The sequence below is a fragment of the Mytilus galloprovincialis genome, chromosome 6 (assembly GCF_965363235.1).
Source record: "Mytilus galloprovincialis chromosome 6, xbMytGall1.hap1.1, whole genome shotgun sequence".
Taxonomy (NCBI): Eukaryota; Metazoa; Mollusca; class Bivalvia; order Mytilida; family Mytilidae; genus Mytilus; species Mytilus galloprovincialis.
The window spans coordinates 81,489,131-81,510,730 of NC_134843.1; the positions used below are offsets into that span (position 1 = coordinate 81,489,131).

At 31.7% G+C, this 21,600-nt stretch overlaps 1 protein-coding gene across 3 annotated transcripts in view; it reads right to left on the reverse strand.

Moving 5' to 3' along the window:
• Window positions 1-21,600, reverse strand: part of LOC143080482 (uncharacterized) — a 51,735-nt gene that overhangs the window by 20,177 nt on the left and 9,958 nt on the right. For all 3 annotated transcript variants that reach the window (XM_076256335.1, XM_076256333.1, XM_076256336.1), the window contains 18 exons: window positions 20,800-20,966; window positions 20,103-20,296; window positions 18,386-18,646; window positions 17,903-18,003; window positions 17,292-17,525; window positions 16,351-16,480; window positions 15,463-15,951; window positions 15,085-15,238; window positions 14,611-14,749; window positions 14,289-14,420; window positions 13,536-13,613; window positions 12,823-12,895; window positions 12,235-12,347; window positions 11,250-11,406; window positions 10,696-10,929; window positions 9,763-9,972; window positions 7,953-8,134; window positions 973-1,174 (listed from right to left, as the gene is read on the reverse strand). In XM_076256335.1, coding sequence (XP_076112450.1) covers window positions 973-1,174; window positions 7,953-8,134; window positions 9,763-9,972; window positions 10,696-10,929; window positions 11,250-11,406; window positions 12,235-12,347; window positions 12,823-12,895; window positions 13,536-13,613; window positions 14,289-14,420; window positions 14,611-14,749; window positions 15,085-15,238; window positions 15,463-15,951; window positions 16,351-16,480; window positions 17,292-17,525; window positions 17,903-18,003; window positions 18,386-18,646; window positions 20,103-20,296; window positions 20,800-20,966 — 3,250 coding nt within the window. The remainder of the gene's footprint in view (window positions 1-972; window positions 1,175-7,952; window positions 8,135-9,762; window positions 9,973-10,695; window positions 10,930-11,249; window positions 11,407-12,234; window positions 12,348-12,822; window positions 12,896-13,535; window positions 13,614-14,288; window positions 14,421-14,610; window positions 14,750-15,084; window positions 15,239-15,462; window positions 15,952-16,350; window positions 16,481-17,291; window positions 17,526-17,902; window positions 18,004-18,385; window positions 18,647-20,102; window positions 20,297-20,799; window positions 20,967-21,600) is intronic.

Consider the following 21,600-nt stretch of genomic DNA (forward strand, 5'->3'; position numbering starts at 1 on the left):
AAGCAATTTCCACTTTCAATTGAAATTAGCTTCTTCATGGTTACCCCTAGAGGGTTGATTTTATTATATGTTGTTCCTAGAGCCATTATTTACAAAAGGGTGTCTCAGATTTTGGATAGAATGTATAGATCAAATTTTACACCTAATCAAACATTATCTACTTGTATGTGGTAAGGGTGTTTACACAAATTAGAGATTTATGAGAGAATGGAACACGATAGCGATAATTTGAGACACCCTTTTATAGCTCCTGCTGTGTTGATTAAGATTTTGTTAAAATTTTCTGTACAGCTATAGAGATGAAAGAGCTAAATTCATTCAAGTGAACTGACCAAGATTTTGCCATTAATTGCATAATAATTGATTACATTATGATTGAATAACAAAAATATTATTCATTTTAAAGATTAATCTTTTATCTATCTATATATATACCTCTTTTATTAATTTATAAGCATTATTAAGAAAGTAACAGCATTTTAAAGGTTGGGGATGGGAAGTAAAAAAATCTTTGTATTGTGCTACCTTAAATATTCATAACATACTAAATGTATGTTCATATTGAAATTGATAGAAAACCAAAAATTGGGAATTTAGGAAATGAAGGAGGAGGGATAAAAAAAAAACATTTTCCTGTCCCCAATTACCTATGACTTATGATACATTTGCTGAAATTCTCCAGTCTTCCAATATTTTACAAAATTCTTCCAACAACACTTTACATACTTTAAACTACGCTCTGAATGCCCGCGAATGTGTTCTAGTCTATATTTGTCCGATAATTTTTTCAGCCAAAGTCACCTTGGAATTTGAATGAAGGAAGAGAACCATGAAAATATCCTTACATAGCATATATCATCAAAATCTAATAGTACAAAAATGTGCTTCAGACAATCAGTAAAATTTTACTTTTTCAATTGCTAAAGTAAGTAATTGATCACAATATTTATTAATAAAATATATAAATATTACCTGGGAAAATTTGCATCAAATTATATTTGTTTCCATATATGGGTGTAAAATGAACATTGTCTTTTTTGGGATACTTTTCACCCTGATTGGTCATCACTATGGCAACATTAGCTAACTCATCCATGTTGACCAGTGAACTGTTCTTTTCTGTCTGTTCTTTAATATAAACCAGATAGCTAATCAATGTTTCTCTGTTTTTATTCTGAAACAGATTTCAAAGAGTATTCTTAATTTCTAAGGAAACCAGATGAACTGCATATTATTCATATACATTACAATTATTGATTTAAGGCGAGGTGTACGTAATTAAACTACACAATGGATGTTTTTTAAATTTTACATGTAGATTCTGCTTGTAAAAATAAATTGGAAAATAAAATAAAAAAAGGGGGTAACCGTTTTCGTTTTTGAGATACGAGCTGTTGAAGTTAACAGCATCATACACCAAAATTACAAAGGATATATAGGGAAAATCGTGAAATTCGGCAGGGATTGTTACATTTCCAAGATTTTCTATTATATGAGACAATCGATTTTTTTTTAAATTTATGAGACGATTCTAAAATGTCTGAGGAATCGATTGGTGCAAAGAAAGTCCTTAGCAACCGTGCTACTTTTCAAGCTATACCCTGTTGAAGTTGAATCTTGAGTGTAAAAAAAAACAAAAAACAACGACAACGTTATTGACGTCGCCGCAACAGTTACGACGCTTCATATATGATATAGTCCTATACTTGTATGAAATATATACCATTTTGTTGGAGTTCGTGTTGCTCGGTCTTAAGTTCTTTATGTTACGTTTTGTGTACTATTGTATTGTATTTGTCTATTATATTCGGGTGCGTGCGGAGATCGCCAAGCTAGAAACGGTTGACATTTTCTTCATTATGAACTAGAACTATTTTCGACCTCGGTGCCTTATTTTTTGTTAAAATCTAAACACTGCGACGTGTTTTCAAAATCTTTGTTCTCATAAAACTTCATTTCATCAAGGTCTCTTCTCAGAATATCAGTCATCTGTCTGGCACAGGATAACAAATCAATATCTAAGTAAATTTAAGTTGTGTGGTAATTCTTAGTACATTTGGGTAAATTAATCTTATCTTTGTGCCGCATAAGCATCTCTATAATTCAACACTTCCCTGAGCCACGACATTATATATTTTATGCATCGCATGCACTTCTTTTTATCACAATCCAGACCAGTTAGTAACCGTTGTATAACTTTACACGTCTGAAGACGAATATTTGCGTGAAACATTTTTGTATGATTTTTATTTCTGGAAATCAATCTGAAATCTACAACAGTCCATTTCCGAAAGTCGGGCTGGACCTTTACTTTTATGTGCATTCGGGATTTACACAAATTGTTACCCGAATAATTCAGTCGTATTTTTCAGCTGATGTACGAATGCTACATTTCTCGTGTGGGAGAAAATCAGACATGGAAAGGGCTTGAATTATTCGAGTTACTCAAATTGAAACTCGGGAATATATTTCTAGCTGTTCGGAATTCGCGGAAACAAATTTCCGGCATTACGGTATTGAATCAATAGAGATACCAATTATTTCTTTTAACAAATTCGAATACCAGTCAGTTCATAGGACTTCAGTTTGAAATAGGGGCGGCAATCCATTCGTTTTATCCAATCAATTGGAAAGGGGGGGGGGGGGGTGTCAACATTGATAGTCAAAAAGCCTTGAAATATTCGATAAAAAACGTTGAATGTAAATTATATGAACTCCAAAATCTCATATTATAAGACTAGTAAACCACAGGTTTCTCAATTCTTGTATGATAATGAGATTCCAAAGACCCAAATAACTACAGAGAAATATCTCTTATAAATGGTATTGCCAAAATATTTAGCTCAATTTTAAATAACAGAATAATTAAATATATGGAAAACAAATTTAGCCAGGAACAATTTGGATTTCTTCCTAAATTAAGAACTACAGATAGTCTATTTGTATTGAAAACTTTGATTAATAAATATTTAAATTTAAAAAAGAAACCATTATATATTTGTTTTGTTGACTTACGTAAAGCATTTGACTCCATTTGGAGATCAGCTTTATTATATAAAATTTGTCTCAGGGTATTGGCAGTAAAATGTATCAAGTAATAAAAAATATGTATTCAACCACAAAATCTTCAATTAAGATTAATGATAAACTCACTAACTGGTTTGAAGTAACTAGAGGGGTAAGACAAGGGGATTCTTTAAGTCCCACCCTATTCAATATTTTCATAAATGATCTACCTCAAATTTTTAAACAGGATGACTGTGATCCCTTGAAAATAGAACAGACAAATATTGGAAGCCTCCTATTTGCTGATGATATTTTGATAATGTCTGAAACTAAAGAGGGTCTTCAGTCAAGTTTAAACCATTTGTCTCAATACTGTGATAAATAGCAGTTAACTGTAAATTGTAAAAAAAACTAAAACTATGATTTTAAGCACAAGTAATAATAGGAAAAATCTTAACCATTCTTTTAATTATAATGGTGACAAATTAGAGCAAATGGAAAAGTTTAAATTTCTTGGTAATATCATTAGTCAGAATGGAAATCTTTTTCATTCAGCACAAGAATTAGCCAAAAAATCTATGAAAGTAATGTATTCTATAAAAACATATTGTAATTCGATTCATCAAACTCCTGTAAATTTGTCAAACCATTTATTTAACTCACTCGTTAGACCAATATTAACTTATAACAGTGAAATATGGTATATGGATGCATACTCATCCTTTTATAAAGCTTCAATTAAAGGAGATAAAAATAATAAAAAAGTAGATACTCTTAATTTCATTGACAAAAGTCCACCTGATAAAGTACTAAATAAATTTAATAAGTTAACTTTAGGAGTAAAAAAATGCTCTTGTAATATAGCTGCTCGATCTGAATTAGGCAGCTACCCTATTGATTGCTTTATAAAAAGACAAACTCTTCTTTTTCATGATAGACTATTAAGGGAAGAAACTAGCCCCTCAATAAAAGAGACACTAAATTTGGCAAAAACTTTACATAATGCAGGTATTTATTCTTGGTAATCCTATGTAAATCATGTCAGAAGTCAAAATGATTTAGAAATTGTTAACCAAAATAAGGATAAAAATAATAGGCTAATATACAAACAAAATTTTGAAAACTCCTATGAAAATTTATATAATGATAAAATATTAAATTTACAAGAGAATAGCAAACTCCAACTTTTTAAAAAAATAAAGAAAAGCTATAACTTTGAACCATACCTACTTTCTCAAAACTTTGAATATAGACAACTAATTTCTAAATTTCGAATAAGTGACCACTGCTTATTAATAGAAACTGGTAGATACTGGAAAATTCCCAGAGATTTAAGACTATGTACACAGTGTGATGTACTAGATGATGAGTTTCATTTCTTTTTTAAATGTAAAATAAATGAACAATTAAGAAAAGAATTTTTAAATGAAAATAAATATAATAACTTAAATGATATAGATAAATTAAAACATATCCTCAATCCTGAAACAAAACAGGACACTTGCAAATTAGGCTCCTTTTCAAAAAAGTCACTAAGACTGAGGGCAGGGAGTCCTTGATATAATTTGAATCTCTTATATATAAATATATATATTGATTTAAAGAAAGACAAGGATTATAGTTCAAAGTGTCTGCATTGTTTATTTTCGTTGTTTTATATATGTAAACTGTATATTATGTATAATGTTTTAAGCCATTGGCCCATATGGGCGTAAAGTGCTTTTCAATAAAGATAATGAACTAGGTGAAAACCTAGAGCTGACCGAGTGCGAGATCCTCATGGATAATCATCGAGGTCGTTAAACACTCCTTGCAGTAAACTATGGTTAAATTTTAAAAAAAAATCGAAATGTAATAGTCTGAACACATTCACCGCTCATTCCACTAAATACTAAATTGCAGTTACAAGTATCACAAAACTTCCCTGACCTCTTTTCTTTAACCATAATAGAGGGAGGAGGGGAGGAGGGATCCAGATCCTGAAATCCCGGGCTTAAAAACACGAAATCCGGCGAGGTCCCGATTTAAAAAAAAAAAATCAAATCCCGACTACCCGAAATTCGGAAATAGAATTCCCGGATCCCGGAGTTCCGATAAAGGTCCTACCCCCTCCCCCTCGTAATTCTATATTCTATTCATTCTTACTCTTGAATTGAGACTTGATACTTCAAAATTACATTCTCTAATTTTGAATGATGCACACAGGCACAATAAAAGAAAACAGATTTCGCTATATAGAGTGGGGTGCTCATTTTCGCCACATCTTTCCATGTTTTCTACAGTTTATGTTCAGGTCTAAATGTTTTTGAAGTATACTGATATTTCTATATGAAGATAACTTCAAATGCAAAATATACTTAAGCTTGAAAACCGGTTTGTTTTAAGAAAATCATCTGAAAAGTTAGATTAAAGGGTGTTTGAAATTTCCGGATGTTTTGTCAATGGGGGACACATATTCGCCGTTTTTACACATCTATTTAAAATCAAATAACCGCAGCTTTTAACAATTTTTATCAAATCAATTGCATAATAGATGAATAGCAGACATTTCAAAGGTATAAAGAATTCAAAATTAGGGCATTCAGTCAAATATTTACTTAGAAATACTTCTTTGAAATCGTGTTTTTTATTCAGGAAATTTTCCGAAAATCGTTGTCCGTTTTTCGGTCATTTTCGGTAAGAGCCGCAATTTTGTCTCAGTTTAAAAAAATATTATATTTGTTATAAAAATATAATTTACGGGTACATTTCTTCCATTTCAGCCATCCTTTGAAGTTTTTACACCTCAAAATCCTTAAACGGCGAAATTGTGTCCCCGGCGAAAATGAGCACCCCACTCTATCTCTTCGAAATTGGAATTTGTGAAAGAAGAAATGACATGTTATATTTTATCTTACATGTGTACTTTCAATTTCAATATGGTTCTAAATTTAGATTTAGTTTTCCCATAAATTGCGGACGGAATAGAAGACACCTGTTTATTTTCTGCACATGTAGAAAAAGTTGAAAACTGGGAGTTGAATGACATAATTTTTACTTATTTTAAGATAAATGTTAGAATTTTTAAGTTACTGAGTAATTTTTGGGGCATAATTTGTTTATTTTTTGTTTGTTTTCCGTCTTTGTTCTTCTGACTTGTATTCTCTTGGTATCGTCTGATTTCTTATATGAATATAAGTTATGTCCTTAAATTTTCAATTGCACAAAATACGAACATGTCAACGTCTTTTTGATTAAACAATTAAATTCACACGTCTTTCATTAATTATTTGTAACCTATTATAAAACTTGACGTTGAGTACTGTGTTTTTCGTTCAAGACTACGGCTTTTTAAAACGATATTGTTGGGTCAATTCAGGTTTCATTTTAATTAATTTGATATCAATAGAAGAAAATTTGTTACAAGTTTATTTGTTTATTTGTTTATAATTTTGTTGTGAGGCGTTTTTTCTTTCTGTTGATATCATAAACACGAAATGCCCACGTGGAAATGCCTTCTCCTACGCGTCTAAAACAACAAAAAAACAGTGTTTTTAAGTCAGGCTGCACACAGAACAACGTACAGAATGCTGTGATTTCTAATTGGAGTTATTTAGATAATTTCTATGAGGTTTAAGACAGCACAGGCGTGCTTGTTGGATTCATTATAGACCGCAGAAAGTAGTTTCTCTTTCGTGTGTCCTTTCTTGGGAGTAAGGGAGATAACTTGCGTAACTATCGACGAACGTTTTTAATCCCGTATTCCGCTAGAGGCGTGCAATTACGTACACTTCGCCTTAAAAAAAATAATTGGTTTATCCTTTTTTTTATAATAGTGCTATATTCAATTTTGTTATGGGGGGGGGGATGGGGTTACGGGTTATTTTTTTATTTTTTCAGTGACTAATACATTTTCTTTTAATTGAGAAATCAATTTAACAACTTAATATGATTATAGTAGTGAAATTTCATTAAAATGATAATGATATGGTGTTTGAAAATTTGTTTTCAAAAAATTAATGAACAAAAAAGAAACACGTTTTGAAAAGGAGACACTCAAATTGTGTGATGAGATATATTTTAGTGGGTTTATTTGATTATTTTTATGCATGACGATGTAACATATTCAGTTACTCATGTCAACAGCAGTAGAGGGATATGCCTCTCTGCCTCGCACAACAAGAATGATTAGGGAACTCATAAAAGTATACCTCATCCCAAAATTTGATTATCTCCCTTTTAACATGTTTCACCGATTTTATATATTGCTTCATGCACATGCTCAGGCAGTAGAAGAGTTTCATCAATATCAATCTAGCGATTTAGAAGATGTTCATATGATACTATTAGCACATATTGTATTATTGCATTTTAGTTTGATTATCTCCCCTTAAACTTACCAGACCAAAATTAAATACCCTCATAGCACAAATTGAAATAGTGTTCTACACCTTTTAAAATCTTACAAATACCTATCAAGTCCTTTAGGAGGAGTTGAGCTTACGAGGCACATGGAGAACATACATTGTAAGTAATTGTGGTCACCAGGCACATGAACAGACCTACATTGTGAGTAGTTGTTATTCCTATATATACCAAAGGACTGCAAGCAAGAGCCTTTCTTCTTCTTCTTTAGTTACAGAATACCATCAACTTTTTGAGGATCACTTTCCGGCACATGCCTGGATGAAGTAGTTTAAAGTTATTTCAATTTGTTCTTTTATTTATTTATGAAATTTACAATTTTTAAGTTTTTAAGTTTTTCTCTTTTGTTCTCACCTTCCACATATCTGACTTTAACACAGGAAGTATATAGTGGTTGATGACATCATGAGGTGTTAACTAACAGACATACTAATGTCACATGACTTACCTTCCACATTTCTGACTTTAACACAGGAAGTATATGATGGTTGATGACATCATGTGGTGTTAACTGACATACATACTAATGTCACATGACTTACCTTCCACATTTCTGACTTTAACACAGGAAGTATATGGTGATTGATGACTTCATTTGGTGTTAACTGACAGACATCCAGTTTTACCAACATTTTCTGAACCTGTGAGTTGACTTCGTTGTCGGGTGCTGCCAGAAACAATGGATGGATGGTTTTCATGTCCTCCTGTAGATAGGATATCGGATCTACAAAACATTTATTCTATTATCATAAACCAGCATAACATTAAACTGGAACTAGATATCATTGAGATGGGAGCCATCTCTGTGGGCCCCGCTGTCAATAACGTGGGGTAAATAAGTTGTATGGATAATCTGATATGAAGCATTATTTGAAGTTATTACATAGTCTCATGTGTGATTTTGATCTAAGATTTTAAGTTAAAACTGATAAATATTCTCATCTTACTTTCATAGTATAATAGTGATATGACTGCATGATGTGAACTCATTGATTACTACTCTAAGGTGACTTCTGGATATATGGATTGATGTTTGAACAATATGTTTAAAGGTGCTGCCCAATTGATATTTGTCACATATTTTTAGAATTATGCCTTCAATATATTATGACCCACCAAGTATAAAGTATGAAATATTAATGGTTCTCGAGAGGTAGAGCGGACACAATTTGTTAAGAACAACGAACAGATGGACAGACTGACAGACTGATCTTAGACCTAGGATGCATACATTATGACACATTCTCTTGTGTTGGTTAATATATATGTTAAGTTGAAAATGTTTGTCAGGTATAAAGTATGAAATAATAACAGCTGTCCTCTCAAAATATAATGTGGATCAAATTTGTTAGCGATGGACAGACCAACAGACAGACAGACCTTTGACCTAGGAAGTGGTACATATATCATGACACACCCTCTGGTGTTGGTTAAAATAGATGTCAAGTATAATATTTGAAATCATAACGGTTTTCAAGATATAGAGCGGACACAATCTTCACCACAGGACACAGGGTTGTCAACTGAAACCAAAGTTTTTTTGACGTTGACCTTTGACCTAGGAAGTTGTACATACATCATGACACGCCCTCTAGTGGTGGTTAAAATGTATGACAAGTATATACTTTGAAATCATAACGATTATCTAGATATGGAGCGGACACGATCTTCACCACAGGACACAGGATTGTCAACTCGAAACCAAAGTTTTTGACCTTGACCTTTGACCTAGGAAGTTGTACATACATCATGACACACCCTCTGGTGGTTGTTAAAATGGATGTCAAGTGTAAACTTTGAAATCATAATGGTTATCTAGATATGGAGCGGACACGATCTTCACCACAGGACACGGGGTTGTCAACTGATACCAAAGTTTTTGACCTTGACCTTTGACCTAGGAAGTTGTACATACAACATGACACACCCTCTGGTGTTGGTTAATAATCATGTTAAGTATTAAGTATGAAATCATAACGGTTCTCTAGATATGGAGCGGACACGAAAGTGTTACGGACGGACGGACGGACGGACGGACAGACAGACGGACGGACGGACAGACGGACGGACGGACGGACGGACGGACGGACAGACTGATCACTATAGGGCGACCCGCCGTCGGCGGGGCCCTAACTAAAGGTTAGAAGCTGCCTGAATCACTCATTTACACAATACTGTGTATACATGTATTAAAAATTTTTGCATGTTTTATTTTCTTGAAGAAAAAAAAATGCTCCTGATTCAAGCATATATACTGATGCAATAATGAAAATTTTCATTGTACAGTGTCGTAAAATTTCAAGCAATTGCACACAGGAAGTGTCTGTAAAAAGAATCAATAAATATGCTTACCTCTGTACTTTTGTGATCTTGCCATGTCTTCCAGCGACAGAGGAAAGAAGATAGTATTATCCTCTAATGATACAAACACTTGGGAAGCTAGAGGTATGATTTTCATCTTCTTTAGTTCAATGTAAATCTCCTGGTTGTCGTGGAATTCATCCAAACTACGATACACACAGGCTAACCATTTAGCTATTACATATATACTGGTACAGAAATCTGCATAAGGTGAAAAACACAATACTATGTTACTTAAGTGAAAATAGCACATTTCAATGGAGCTATCTTTTATTTATGAAGAATGAAACTGGTACACAAAGTTATGGTCCCTAACAATCAATGTATTGTATAAGCTCCAAATAAGAAATTATTAGGTTCAATGATGTATAAATGAAATGGTGTAAACATTTCAGATTCTTTGATTCACTTCAAAATGCTGCAGTTTATTGATTGTGCACATTAAAAAAAAAATCACTTCTTTGATATTAATATTTTTTTTTATCTTATTCTTTGAGATATATTTAAGACATTATCTCAATTATTGAGCTATAATTATGAATCACAGAAAAGGAGATTTACAGAGGAGATAACTCTTGAATAAATGATTGAAACTAAGGGGGGATAATAAGCTGGATGTTACAACAAAATTACCCAAATTTTACTATATTGGGTAAAATAGCTTCCCCCCAAAAAAAACTCTTTTGAGATAGTTGCTAACATGGGGACTAATAGGTGGGAGCTGATTATATTTTTTCTTCATGAATAAACACATTCAGACTTTGACTAATACATGAATTTAGTACTAGATTTATAAAAGCATAAATAAATGCATCAGGAATATCAATGCTCAAACAAGCACATATAAATGCTTTTTCAAAAAATAAAGCTATCAATCAATATTTACCAAATATTTTACCAAACAATTTATATGAAGATAATTACCATCTTCATTGATAGGTGACATTGTTATAGCTTTTCCTATCTGAATAAGGTGGTTAACTGTTAGAGATTCTATTCCTAAACACTGTATCAAGGTCGGATTCAACATGTCTGCAACTTCTCTGTGAAGGTAGAAAAGGTCCAAATGTTTCTGTAGGAACTCAGGTGTGACAACTTCATGCACTAATGAGTCCTTTACTGTAACTACCTGTGTTGGTAACTTCCATAATACTTCACCTGAAATGTTATATTGTTTATTAATTATTTATTAATATCTGTTATTCATAAATTGTTTTGGGGATGCCAGCAAATAACTCCAGAAATTAGAATATAGATCTGAGATGGTTATAAAAATTAAAAGCACTACCCGCTCTCTTCTTAGTCAAAGAGTAAGAAGACAAGAAGTAGGTATTAAAGAGATGTGTGTTCAAGAGTAGAAAATATATCTATATCAGGAATGCTTAAAAACAAAATTTGATAGGACATAAATGCATTTTTAGAGTTGAAAAATGTCAAACAATGTACAAAATGTTAGACTATACAAGGAAAAATCATACCACCATTGTAGGGCTGTGTTGGTAGACAAGGTTTAGCTCTAAGTTGTTTAAGAATCTGTGTAGAAACAGGTCTAAAGAAATCTAGGATTTCACCCTCCACTGGGACAAACTGTAGAAAGTTTATCAGAGCCTTCATTCCAGTAAATTCTTTGTGATTCTGAAAAGAGTATAGTAAATGTTACATCTCCCTCTCAAGCATTAAACTTTATCAAAAGTTGTACAAGTATGGTAAATGTTACATCTCCCTCTCAAGAATCAAAATTTATCAAAAGTTGTACAAGAAGCATTTTAATTTACTATATATATAGCTAGCACCTGACGAATCATTTGCTTCTAAAATACATTACATGGCATATATTCAGTATCAATTTACTGTAAACGTTAGCAATACGTAGTACATTTGATTTTATTCATATCTTTTAGGCACTAAAATTCATATGGCATTTACTATTTTCTATGCATTCAATACATCTTTGTATATTAAACAATAATTGAGAATAAAATTAGTGTGAATAATACTATAGAGCCACATTAGATATTCAAATCAAGTAAAATTCTATGGGACATAGTACAGACACTAAATAGTTCCCAGATTTTTTTTAGTTTATTAATCATCTTTACCTATCTAAAAATAAATATTGTCAAGATATACAGGAATCACATAAAAAGTTTGTCCAAGTTCAATTTTCTTTAAATTGTGTATGTTCATGGGCAGTAACTCTGTAAAAATGTATGCAACTGAAATACATTAAATCATATTTGAAGCTTATTATCCCACAGTTTGGTGCAGTTTGGATTAACTTTAGATTATGTGTTGCATTTATTCACCAGGACAACATTTTCAAGCTTGATAATTTAAAAAACATTTTTTACCCGGAAAATAGGACAGAATCCTGAAAGTTTTAATACATGTGTCCAATCTACTGAGTAACAGCATTTTAGGAAATCAGCTGTTGTTTCAAAGACATTACTTGTACAAAATTACCTTAAAAACGTCCAGAGCTTCCAAGAATAGTTTGTGGATTTCATTTCTAATCCACTGATTCCATGCGCTGTCACAATCCACATCCTCTCTACTGGACGGAACATCAAAGTCAGCTGGAAAAATACACAAAAGCCTCAAATGTTTGCTATACAACACTTGTGAAGATTACCTTGTGTAATGCTTTAATATTTGAATGACATATTTGCCGGACAAACCTTCTACAGGATTTCCAGTGATAGGTACGCTTTACTCGCTTTAATTCTAGATATTTATAATTATTTTGTTCACATTTTGTTTACTATTTTTCCTACAAAATACCTTCAATTCCTGAACATGTATTAATTTTCAAAGTACATTTTGAAAGTGTCTGCCTATATAAGCTCATTTTAATAGTCTTGCTTATTTGAGATTAAATTTTCTGTATTTATAATGAATGAGAATGTATTTTTGTTAGAGAAAACAGTTAATGAGATTCTACAACTAAAAGTCATCCCTAGGAGGTAAGCAATTCTTTTTGTTTGGTTGCTGTCTTAGTGACACTTGCTCCAAATTCTCCTTAGGATATATATGAAGTACCCAGTTACTTACCCTGGATGATAAATCTAAAACCATAACTCCTCAGTGGTAAAAAGGCAAATACTGGTTGTTTAGGGGGCATAACCTGCAAAAACAACCTCAATATCATTCCAACATGTTACTGAGAATTCAAGCAAAACATTTAATTTAATAGGAATAAAAATAATGAAACTATACAATGTACTTTAAAATGTTTAATGCATGTTAAAATAATTTTTGATTTATTCTACTGTAATTTGAGTGTCAAGTGATTTACTCTTCCACGTCATTCAAAATTCTGACACAACTACTTTTGTTTCATCTAATTAACTTGTACTACTGGTCAGAAAATTTACAAAACTGTTCTGGAGTGACACATACATAAAAGAAATCAATGTATAGTGTTTTGTGTGAAGTCCATTTTCACTGAAATAGTACACAATTTTATTTAGGGACCAGCTGAGGACCTCCGGTTGCATGATTTTATTGCTGCGTTGAAGACCCATCTATGGCCTTGGGCTGTTGTCTGCTCTTTGGTCGGGTTGTTGTCTTTTTGACATATTCCCCATTTCCATTCTTAAATATATTATGAATGTAAAACAAAGCACAAGTACAGTCCTTTTACAGTAGATTGAAAGTTCACTCCCTTTTTGTCGTTATTGTGCTTTAATTTTCACCATACATACATTTTCTTTTGGCTTATAGATATAAAACTTGAACAACATGAAAAATTTAGTTTAACTTACCTTGCTTAAAATACACTGATCTGTCAGAGGGAAGGCTAAAGATATCTCTGTAGATTCCACTTCAACCCCAGATTTGGCCTACAAATAAAGATAAAGTTTATTTTGAACCTTACAAGGGTTTTTTTTTTTCAATAAAAAAAAAATAATACTGGGTAGTCATTATAGTTTGAGGATATACAAAACTGTATGATCGTAAACAATCAATTACAAGCTTTTGTACTTGAAATCAATATTTCTCATGTACCTTGAAGGTTTAATAGCATTTTATATATTTGAACAGATATTTCAGTACAGGTGTGAGATAATAAAATTCAAGCATTATCTATAGATATATTTTAAAATATGTTTGAGTTAATAAAAGCTTATCCATGCCTGAAGAGATATTTTGAAGTGAAATGAGTTAATATAAGTTAAACCATACATATCGAAGAGATATATTTGTTTTACAGGTGTGATTTAATAAAAGTTAGCAAATAGTTATCAAAGGTACCAGGCTTATAATTTGATATGCCAGATGTGTGTTACGTCTACATAAGAATCATCAGAGACACTACAAAATCCAAACATGTATTAAAATGAAGAGCATTGAAGACTCAAAACTCAACCTAAAGTCATATTTTAGTACAGACATGAGTTAACAAAAGTTCGCCATAATTGGAGAGATATTTTTGTACAGGGACAATTTATAAGAGTTTTCCCATACCTGGAGGTATGTTTTTGTAGAGGTATGAGATAATTAAAGTTATGTCATACCTGGAGAGATATTTTAGAAGCATCCAACATTTTCTTGACAACCAGCCATCTATCTATACCAGTGTTATGTTCTATTTCTATCACATCATTACCTAAATCTTTCCTTCTCATTACCTGGGAAGAATTCTCTACCTGAAAATATAAATGCTAACAAGTCAATTCAGCTTTAAAATTCACTGTAAATATCATTGAAAAGTCATCTAAAAATAACCTATAGTGAGAGTTAGATAAAACATAATTTTCATGTATTAAATAAAAGAATCCAGTGAGAAGTAAGATAAATTGATACATTTTGAAATTGTTGAGAGAAAATAAACCTGACCTTGTTATCAATAGTAATCTCTCTCAACCTGTGTAAGAACAGCAACAAAGATGGATGTATGTCATTAAATTTTCCTGCTAATGTTCTCACTGTAGCCTTCATCTCTTCTTTCAAGGGAAGCACTATCTTTGTTGTCCAACTGAAATAAAAAGTAATAGAACATATCAACCCTCAGTCAACAAGAACATTAATGAAGTTGCATGTGCAATAAACTTTTCAAAAAAGCAAAGAAGCACAGGTTATACAGTCATCCAAATTTTGAGTACTCAGACTCAAGACATCAATCGATAACAATAATCGATTCCAGCATAAATTTTGTACTCCCAAGATATGATCAAAAGGACAGGTGAACTATGAACAGGTTTCATTCTCAAACAATACCTTTATGCTTTAAATTTAATAATAAGGCTACATTTATTGAATCGCTTCAAATATGTAGATGAAAACTTGCATATTAAATCAATATGTGTATACCTTTCATATGCATCCAATTCGTCATCTATCCAGTGTGGTAGAATGTACCCCATTGGTCCACTTAGAACATCAAAGCAAATATGGTAGCCATTAGAATGTACCTCTGGTCTATCTGTCACACGGAACACTGACTTGAACCCTATACCCTTTTGACCTACAAAAAATATAATAAATAAGGTATGGGTCCAGCTCTTTTTTTAATGTGTACCAAAACTTTATTATTGCATTTCATAAAAGTAAAGTGTATTAATTATTAACATTATTTGTGATATTAACCATTTTTATTCTACATTATTGTAATTAGTTTGACTGGAGAATTAAGTGAAGAGCGATTATAGGGCCTGATAATCTTATAGGTGTATTTGTGGTATAATTTACCTATATAACCAAATTTGTGTTTTCCTTTTGTGCTCCTGCCAACATCACAAAGTGCTCGGATATTTTTCTCTAAAAATCCACTTTCATTGTTGAGAACTGTCACTCCATCTGTCTGCATAACAAACTTCACAGAAGCCATTTGGCCTTTCTTAGCTAAGGATTCTGGGTAATCATTGTCATCTGCATTCTGTATTAATTCCAGCACAAAGTGAGTATCTTTACTGTACAAATCTTTTGATAAACGATCCAAACTTCTACCAAGTCTCTTATCTTGAACTATTTTCAATTTTTGTCCATCTTCATTTAATTCTATTCCGATTCCAAATTCTTCTCTACGAATAGTATTCACCACTTTTTCACAGGGATCTATAAGTAGTTCTGATTGGATTTCTTCATCAGACTTAATTTCCATATCATTCAAATCACTTATTTCATCTGCTGAATCTTCCTTTTCCTTGGTTTTTGGTGTTGTGGTCTCAGTTATACATTCTAATAATAACAAAAAACAAAATAATGTCAACTTTTTAATGACATACTTTCTAGTGTAAAAATTCAACAAAGAAATGTATATGATAATTCATGCTTAATAACTTCTGTTGTTCAGTCTTTAGTTTTTAATGTTTAGTTTTTTGTACTTTTGTTTATCTTTTCATACTTTTTTCTTTTGTTTTTGTCTTGGCACTGTCAGTTAGTTTTCAACTTAATGAGTTTGGATGTCACTTTGGTATCTTTTGTCTCTCAACATGTATGAAAAGTTTTAAATTTGGTCCAAGCAATTTGATTAAATGTTACAAAATGTAATTACGTAATTGTATTTTTTTTCCTAATGACAAAAAGTATTGACAAAAGAGAGAAAAACGTCCTGTAAAGTTTAAATAATGACATTACCTGACACCTCAACACTTGTCAATGATGTTTTATCTGTAGATCTGTCATTTTCTTCTTCAATGTCTCCTTCTAACAGGATATCACTGAGATCAGAGCTTACTGAAGCTGTTTCAAATTCTTCATCATCTTCCTAAAAAGATAAAATTCACTCAAAATAAATTGGCTGTCTGTTAATGTCTTTAGTTACTCAAGAATCTTAAATTCACAAAGCATAAATATAATATTTATTTAATTTCTCTGATTTTTGACGAGCCTTAGAAATTTAGTCAAAACAGAGAGACATAGTGATCCTACATACTGTGGGCGGCGTCCACAAATATTCACTCTGTGGTTAAAGTTTTTTAATTTTAATAACTTTCTTAAACTATCCTGGATTTTTACCAAACTTGGACAGAAGCATATTACAATCAAAAGATAGTTTTGAGAGGAATATTTTTATTGATTTTTTCCGTCATTTTTTGTTGAGTCTGCAATTAAAAGCAAAAGTAAGTGAGACACTGGGTTCCACGGAACCCTTACAAATTTTTCAATTGCTAGCATACACTTATATAGATAGTATGATTGTCTAAAGTGTTGGATGTCATGAATTTGATTTTCTACCTAGTGTGCATGTGTTAATTCATTAAAACAAAAAGAATGTCAACACAGTGAATTGAAATCAGACAGCTGATTCCCATTTAAAATATTTTTAAAAATATTTTACAATGGAAAAATACACCACTGAAGTTAAGGAAGATTGAATTCAAATTTGAAAATGTAAATATCATAGAATCTATGGAGAACATTGAAAGCATGGGGTTTTGACATCAAGTGTACATTGATATCACAAAAGCAGTCATAAAACAGCAACTTTGTAGAGTGTAGAAATGAACTTCTAACGGATTACAGAATATTAGCTGACCTTTTTTTTCATGTAACCAGTAACCTATCACATTACAGACCTCTTCGTCATTGTTGTCCAGAACAATCATCTCAGCCTCCTCCTCTGGTACGATTTCTACATCTGTCATCTTTATCTGACATTTCTGTTGTATCTGACTCGTCCATTCTCCTACCCCTAACATACATCCTAGTTCCTGTAGTCTGTTAGTGTCCTCTGCTCTCTGACATGCAGATAACAATAAAAACTTGGATTTAGATGATCCTACCACCTGACCTAATGGCTCTAAAAATATCTGAAATAGACGAGAAACTATCAGTTAAATAATGAATTATAGTGACAAATCATTTCAGATAAATCAATTTAATATGCAGGGTTTTGGTCAGTACAAGTTATTTTATATGCGTTTAAGGACCAGTTATTTCACCTTGAATTTTATGCAATAATGAATATGTAACACACAAATATGGTGACACTGACACCTGAAACAGCATACCTATGTCTCATTTTTTGGCTCTGTCAAGCGAGCTGAAAAGTAGCAGATCCAAAATCCAGTATTAAATTTTTGATCAAAAATAAAAAATTGTTTAGGCGACATCTATCTTTAATTTTTTATTAATTGGAAATATGTCATAAAAAATATCTTAAAAACAATTTAATGCCTGTTTATACCTGATTGGCTAATGACACACAGGTTTTTACAGGTAAAATAGCCAGACATCGTAGAACAAACTGAACAGCTTCATCTGTAAGGGTGTCTGATGGTGGTGCTCCTAAAATAAAGAGAAAGATAATATTAATCACTACAGACTGGATAAAACAGGGCATTTTTCTATATTGTTGCTGGATGATGGTGTTACTAAAGTGAATGCTTTATTTTTGATTTTTTTTTCATGAATAAGAGAAAACGCAATAAAAAGATATGATTCCTATGTTATCTTAAATATAGCAGCTGTGTTGTCTATCTAAAATAAATTCAGACTTGAATAAAACATTTTTTTTAATCTCTGAACTAAGCATTTTAGCTTAAATTATGGCACCCTCATCTTACAAAAAAAAGTTACCAATTTCAGATTTTTTTCATCACATGATGGATGCTATAATCAAAAAAGGTTGAAACAGGACAATAAAAATATTGTTTACATTAAAACCTACCAGGTAGATTGTCATTAGTATCAGCTGCATGCATTTTAATCAATTGAGATTTCATCTGGTTTGTTATCAGAGCCATAGGAATATTCCTCATCCCTTTATTTGCCACAATTAAAGACATCAATTGTCCACACACATTTCTGGGGTTCTTTTGCATTAGGGCCTCCTCAAACAATTCTGTGGATGTTTGGCTTGTCAACTTCAGTAAAACTCCTGGTGATGTTTCCATGGCAATGATATGGTATGTAAATGACTTTTTACCACCTAAAACATATTTTAAAACAGTTGTCTATCAATGTGTTTTGTGCAAAAGGAACAAAATGTATAAGTTATTTTCATAGTTCAATCTATTTATCTTATAAATCATGTAAATCATCAAAGAGAATATTTTCAAGATCATTTATCAAAAACAAATATTTTGTTAATAAAAATCAATTTCAATCAATCAATTTTGAATATATTTTCAAATGCAGGTTGATTTTATTAATAGCAAGAAGACAAAGTTTTCAGATTTCGTTAATGATTGTATGGAGTTAAATATTTCAGATTTAGTAGTTCATTATGTTGGTTGTATGAAGTTATATTTCACACTTTGCTGTTGATTGTATGAAGTTCAAGATTTAACATAAAGTGGATTTTTCAGTTTGAAGTTTCTACCTAGTTTTAGAACGATAAAGTTAAAGATTTCACATTAAGTTATAGATTGTATGAAATTCTAACATGACGTCCTTCAAACTCTTTGAGTACAAACCCGTAGTAAAATATGAATATATTGCCAGGGCTGTTCCGATCGTACTCCCACGTCATATGCTTTTTATGAATGAGGTGCCCGACGTCATAGAACGATGACATAAGAATATCATGAATATAAGCATTTTACGGGAAAAATACACGCTTGTGAAACCGAAAATCATCACAACAAGGAAACATAAACAAACAATGCTTAAATGTGGTATAAATGTGATATAAGCCATTTTTTTTATACATATAAGACAAATAGTAAATTATTATCTAAATTCATCCAAAAAATATCTAAATATGTTATGGTAAATAGTTTAAGCATGTCATTAATTCAGTTTGCTCCGTTCTTTTACGCCAATTTGATAGTGCGTTTATTTATGGGAACGTAAAATAATTGCCTCCACCTAGAGAGCTTCATTTCAAAATAATTGCCGTATTTGTCCTATTAGAATCGAAATAATTCATGGGGGGGTGCTTGAATATATCATGATTTTACCACAAGTTGTCCCTTTATGCCGATATTTTACCCCTCGCTATCGCTCAGGGTAAAGTATTTGTCATAAAGGGCCAACCCATGGTAAAATCACGATTTATTCAAGCCCCCATGAATTATTTCTTAATTAAAGAGTTCATATCTAGTTGTTGATTGTATGAAGTTTCATAAAAATAAGACGACATCAAAGTCTGAAATTTTAAACATATTTTCACATAAATATTAATACTGACAAAAAATAAATTAATCCACAGTATGTAAAACCTTTAAAGCAGATAAAATGCTAAAGTAAAACCTTAACACTAGTATATTGATTTTTTTTTTATTACAAATTCAGGAACAAGGCAGTCATAACTTTTTATCATTTTTCTTAAAGGTTAATAAAAGTCTTTCCATCTTTCAACTTGGGATAAGGTATATTTAATTTATTCTAAATTCTGCTTATTTATCTGATCTAATTTCAAAGTTTTTCTGTATATGACTGACCATCAACTGGAATAGTATATGTTCCTCCATATTTCTGTATAAAATCTTTCAGTTTGCCCAGTTCTGGTTCAAACACAAGAGACCAGTGACTCCATATCTCCATATCTTCTAATAACGGGCAATTATGTAGGCAGACAAGGGCAGCTTCTTTAGTTTGATGGCCTAACATTCCTATCTTTGATTCTGTCTTTATTCTGAAAATATCATAAAAGAATCATTATCTGTATCCTAAAAATAAATTAACTTTTATTTGCTCTCAGTATGTATGAAGCAGAATATTTTAAGGATTAAGCAATTTCTCTGATTCTTAAATAATTTATCCTTTCCTGACATTTTAAATAAATGTGTTTATTTGTCAAAATTCATTTACAACATAAAATGTTCTTGCTTCACTCTGAATTGGCGATTGGGATGTCAAGAAAGAAAGACACCATGCCTGATGACTTAACAACGAATGGGCACATCTTTTAGAAAATCATTTAAATAGAAGGATGCATATCTTTGAAAAATCATTAGAGAAACAGATTCTACCACCAAATTTCTTGCAGTACCCCATTTCTCCACTCTGTAGTCAAAAGAAATATATAGTTATTGCAACTGTTTGATTTCAGAATGATAACAGGATTGTTGAGAATGACTGACAAACCATGTAAATAAAAAAGCATAAATTTGAACTTTCTTATATACAGCAATATACCTGACATCAGTTCCCATGGCAACTTCAAACACCAATGAGTGTTCTTGATATTGATGTTGACCTGGTTTCTTAGATGCTGTCATCAGATTGGTTATCTTCCCATAGCCTAAATGTTTGGTCTCCTTTACATTGAACTGGTTACATAAAGCTGCATCTATGTCTTCTTCCTACATAAATTTGAGAATTTTCTCCTTTATGTATGCCAAAGTTATTGTATTCTCTACAAATTTTTATAGAAAACTTTTAAATTTGTGCACTTTCCTGTAATTTCCTCTGTCAAAATGCTTATGATTTTACGTTCCAGTAAAAACTGATTGTTCAATGATGTGGTTTACCTCAATTGACCAAAGGTCATCCAGTGTGACTCATTCATAAAAATCAACTAGAAATTGGTGTACAGTATAATCCCACCATGATTATTAATAAAAACAAGAGTGCACACACTGAAATGTCTCGCCTTCTTTACTAATCATTGATATTATGTTGATACTCCTAAATATAAAGCTTTATTACGACTGTCACATAAACTTAACATGAACCATGAAAATGAGGTCAAGGTCAGTTGAACCATATGCCAGGCAGACATGTACAGCTAACAATGCTTCCATACAACAAATATAGTTGACCTATTGCTTATAGTTTAAGAAAATAGACCAAAACACAAAAACTTAACACTGAGCAATAAACCGTGAAAACAAGGTCAAGGTCAAATAAAACCTGCACGACTGACATATAGATCATAAAATATTTCCATACACCAAATATAGCTGACCTTTGACATATAGTATTAGATAAAAAGAC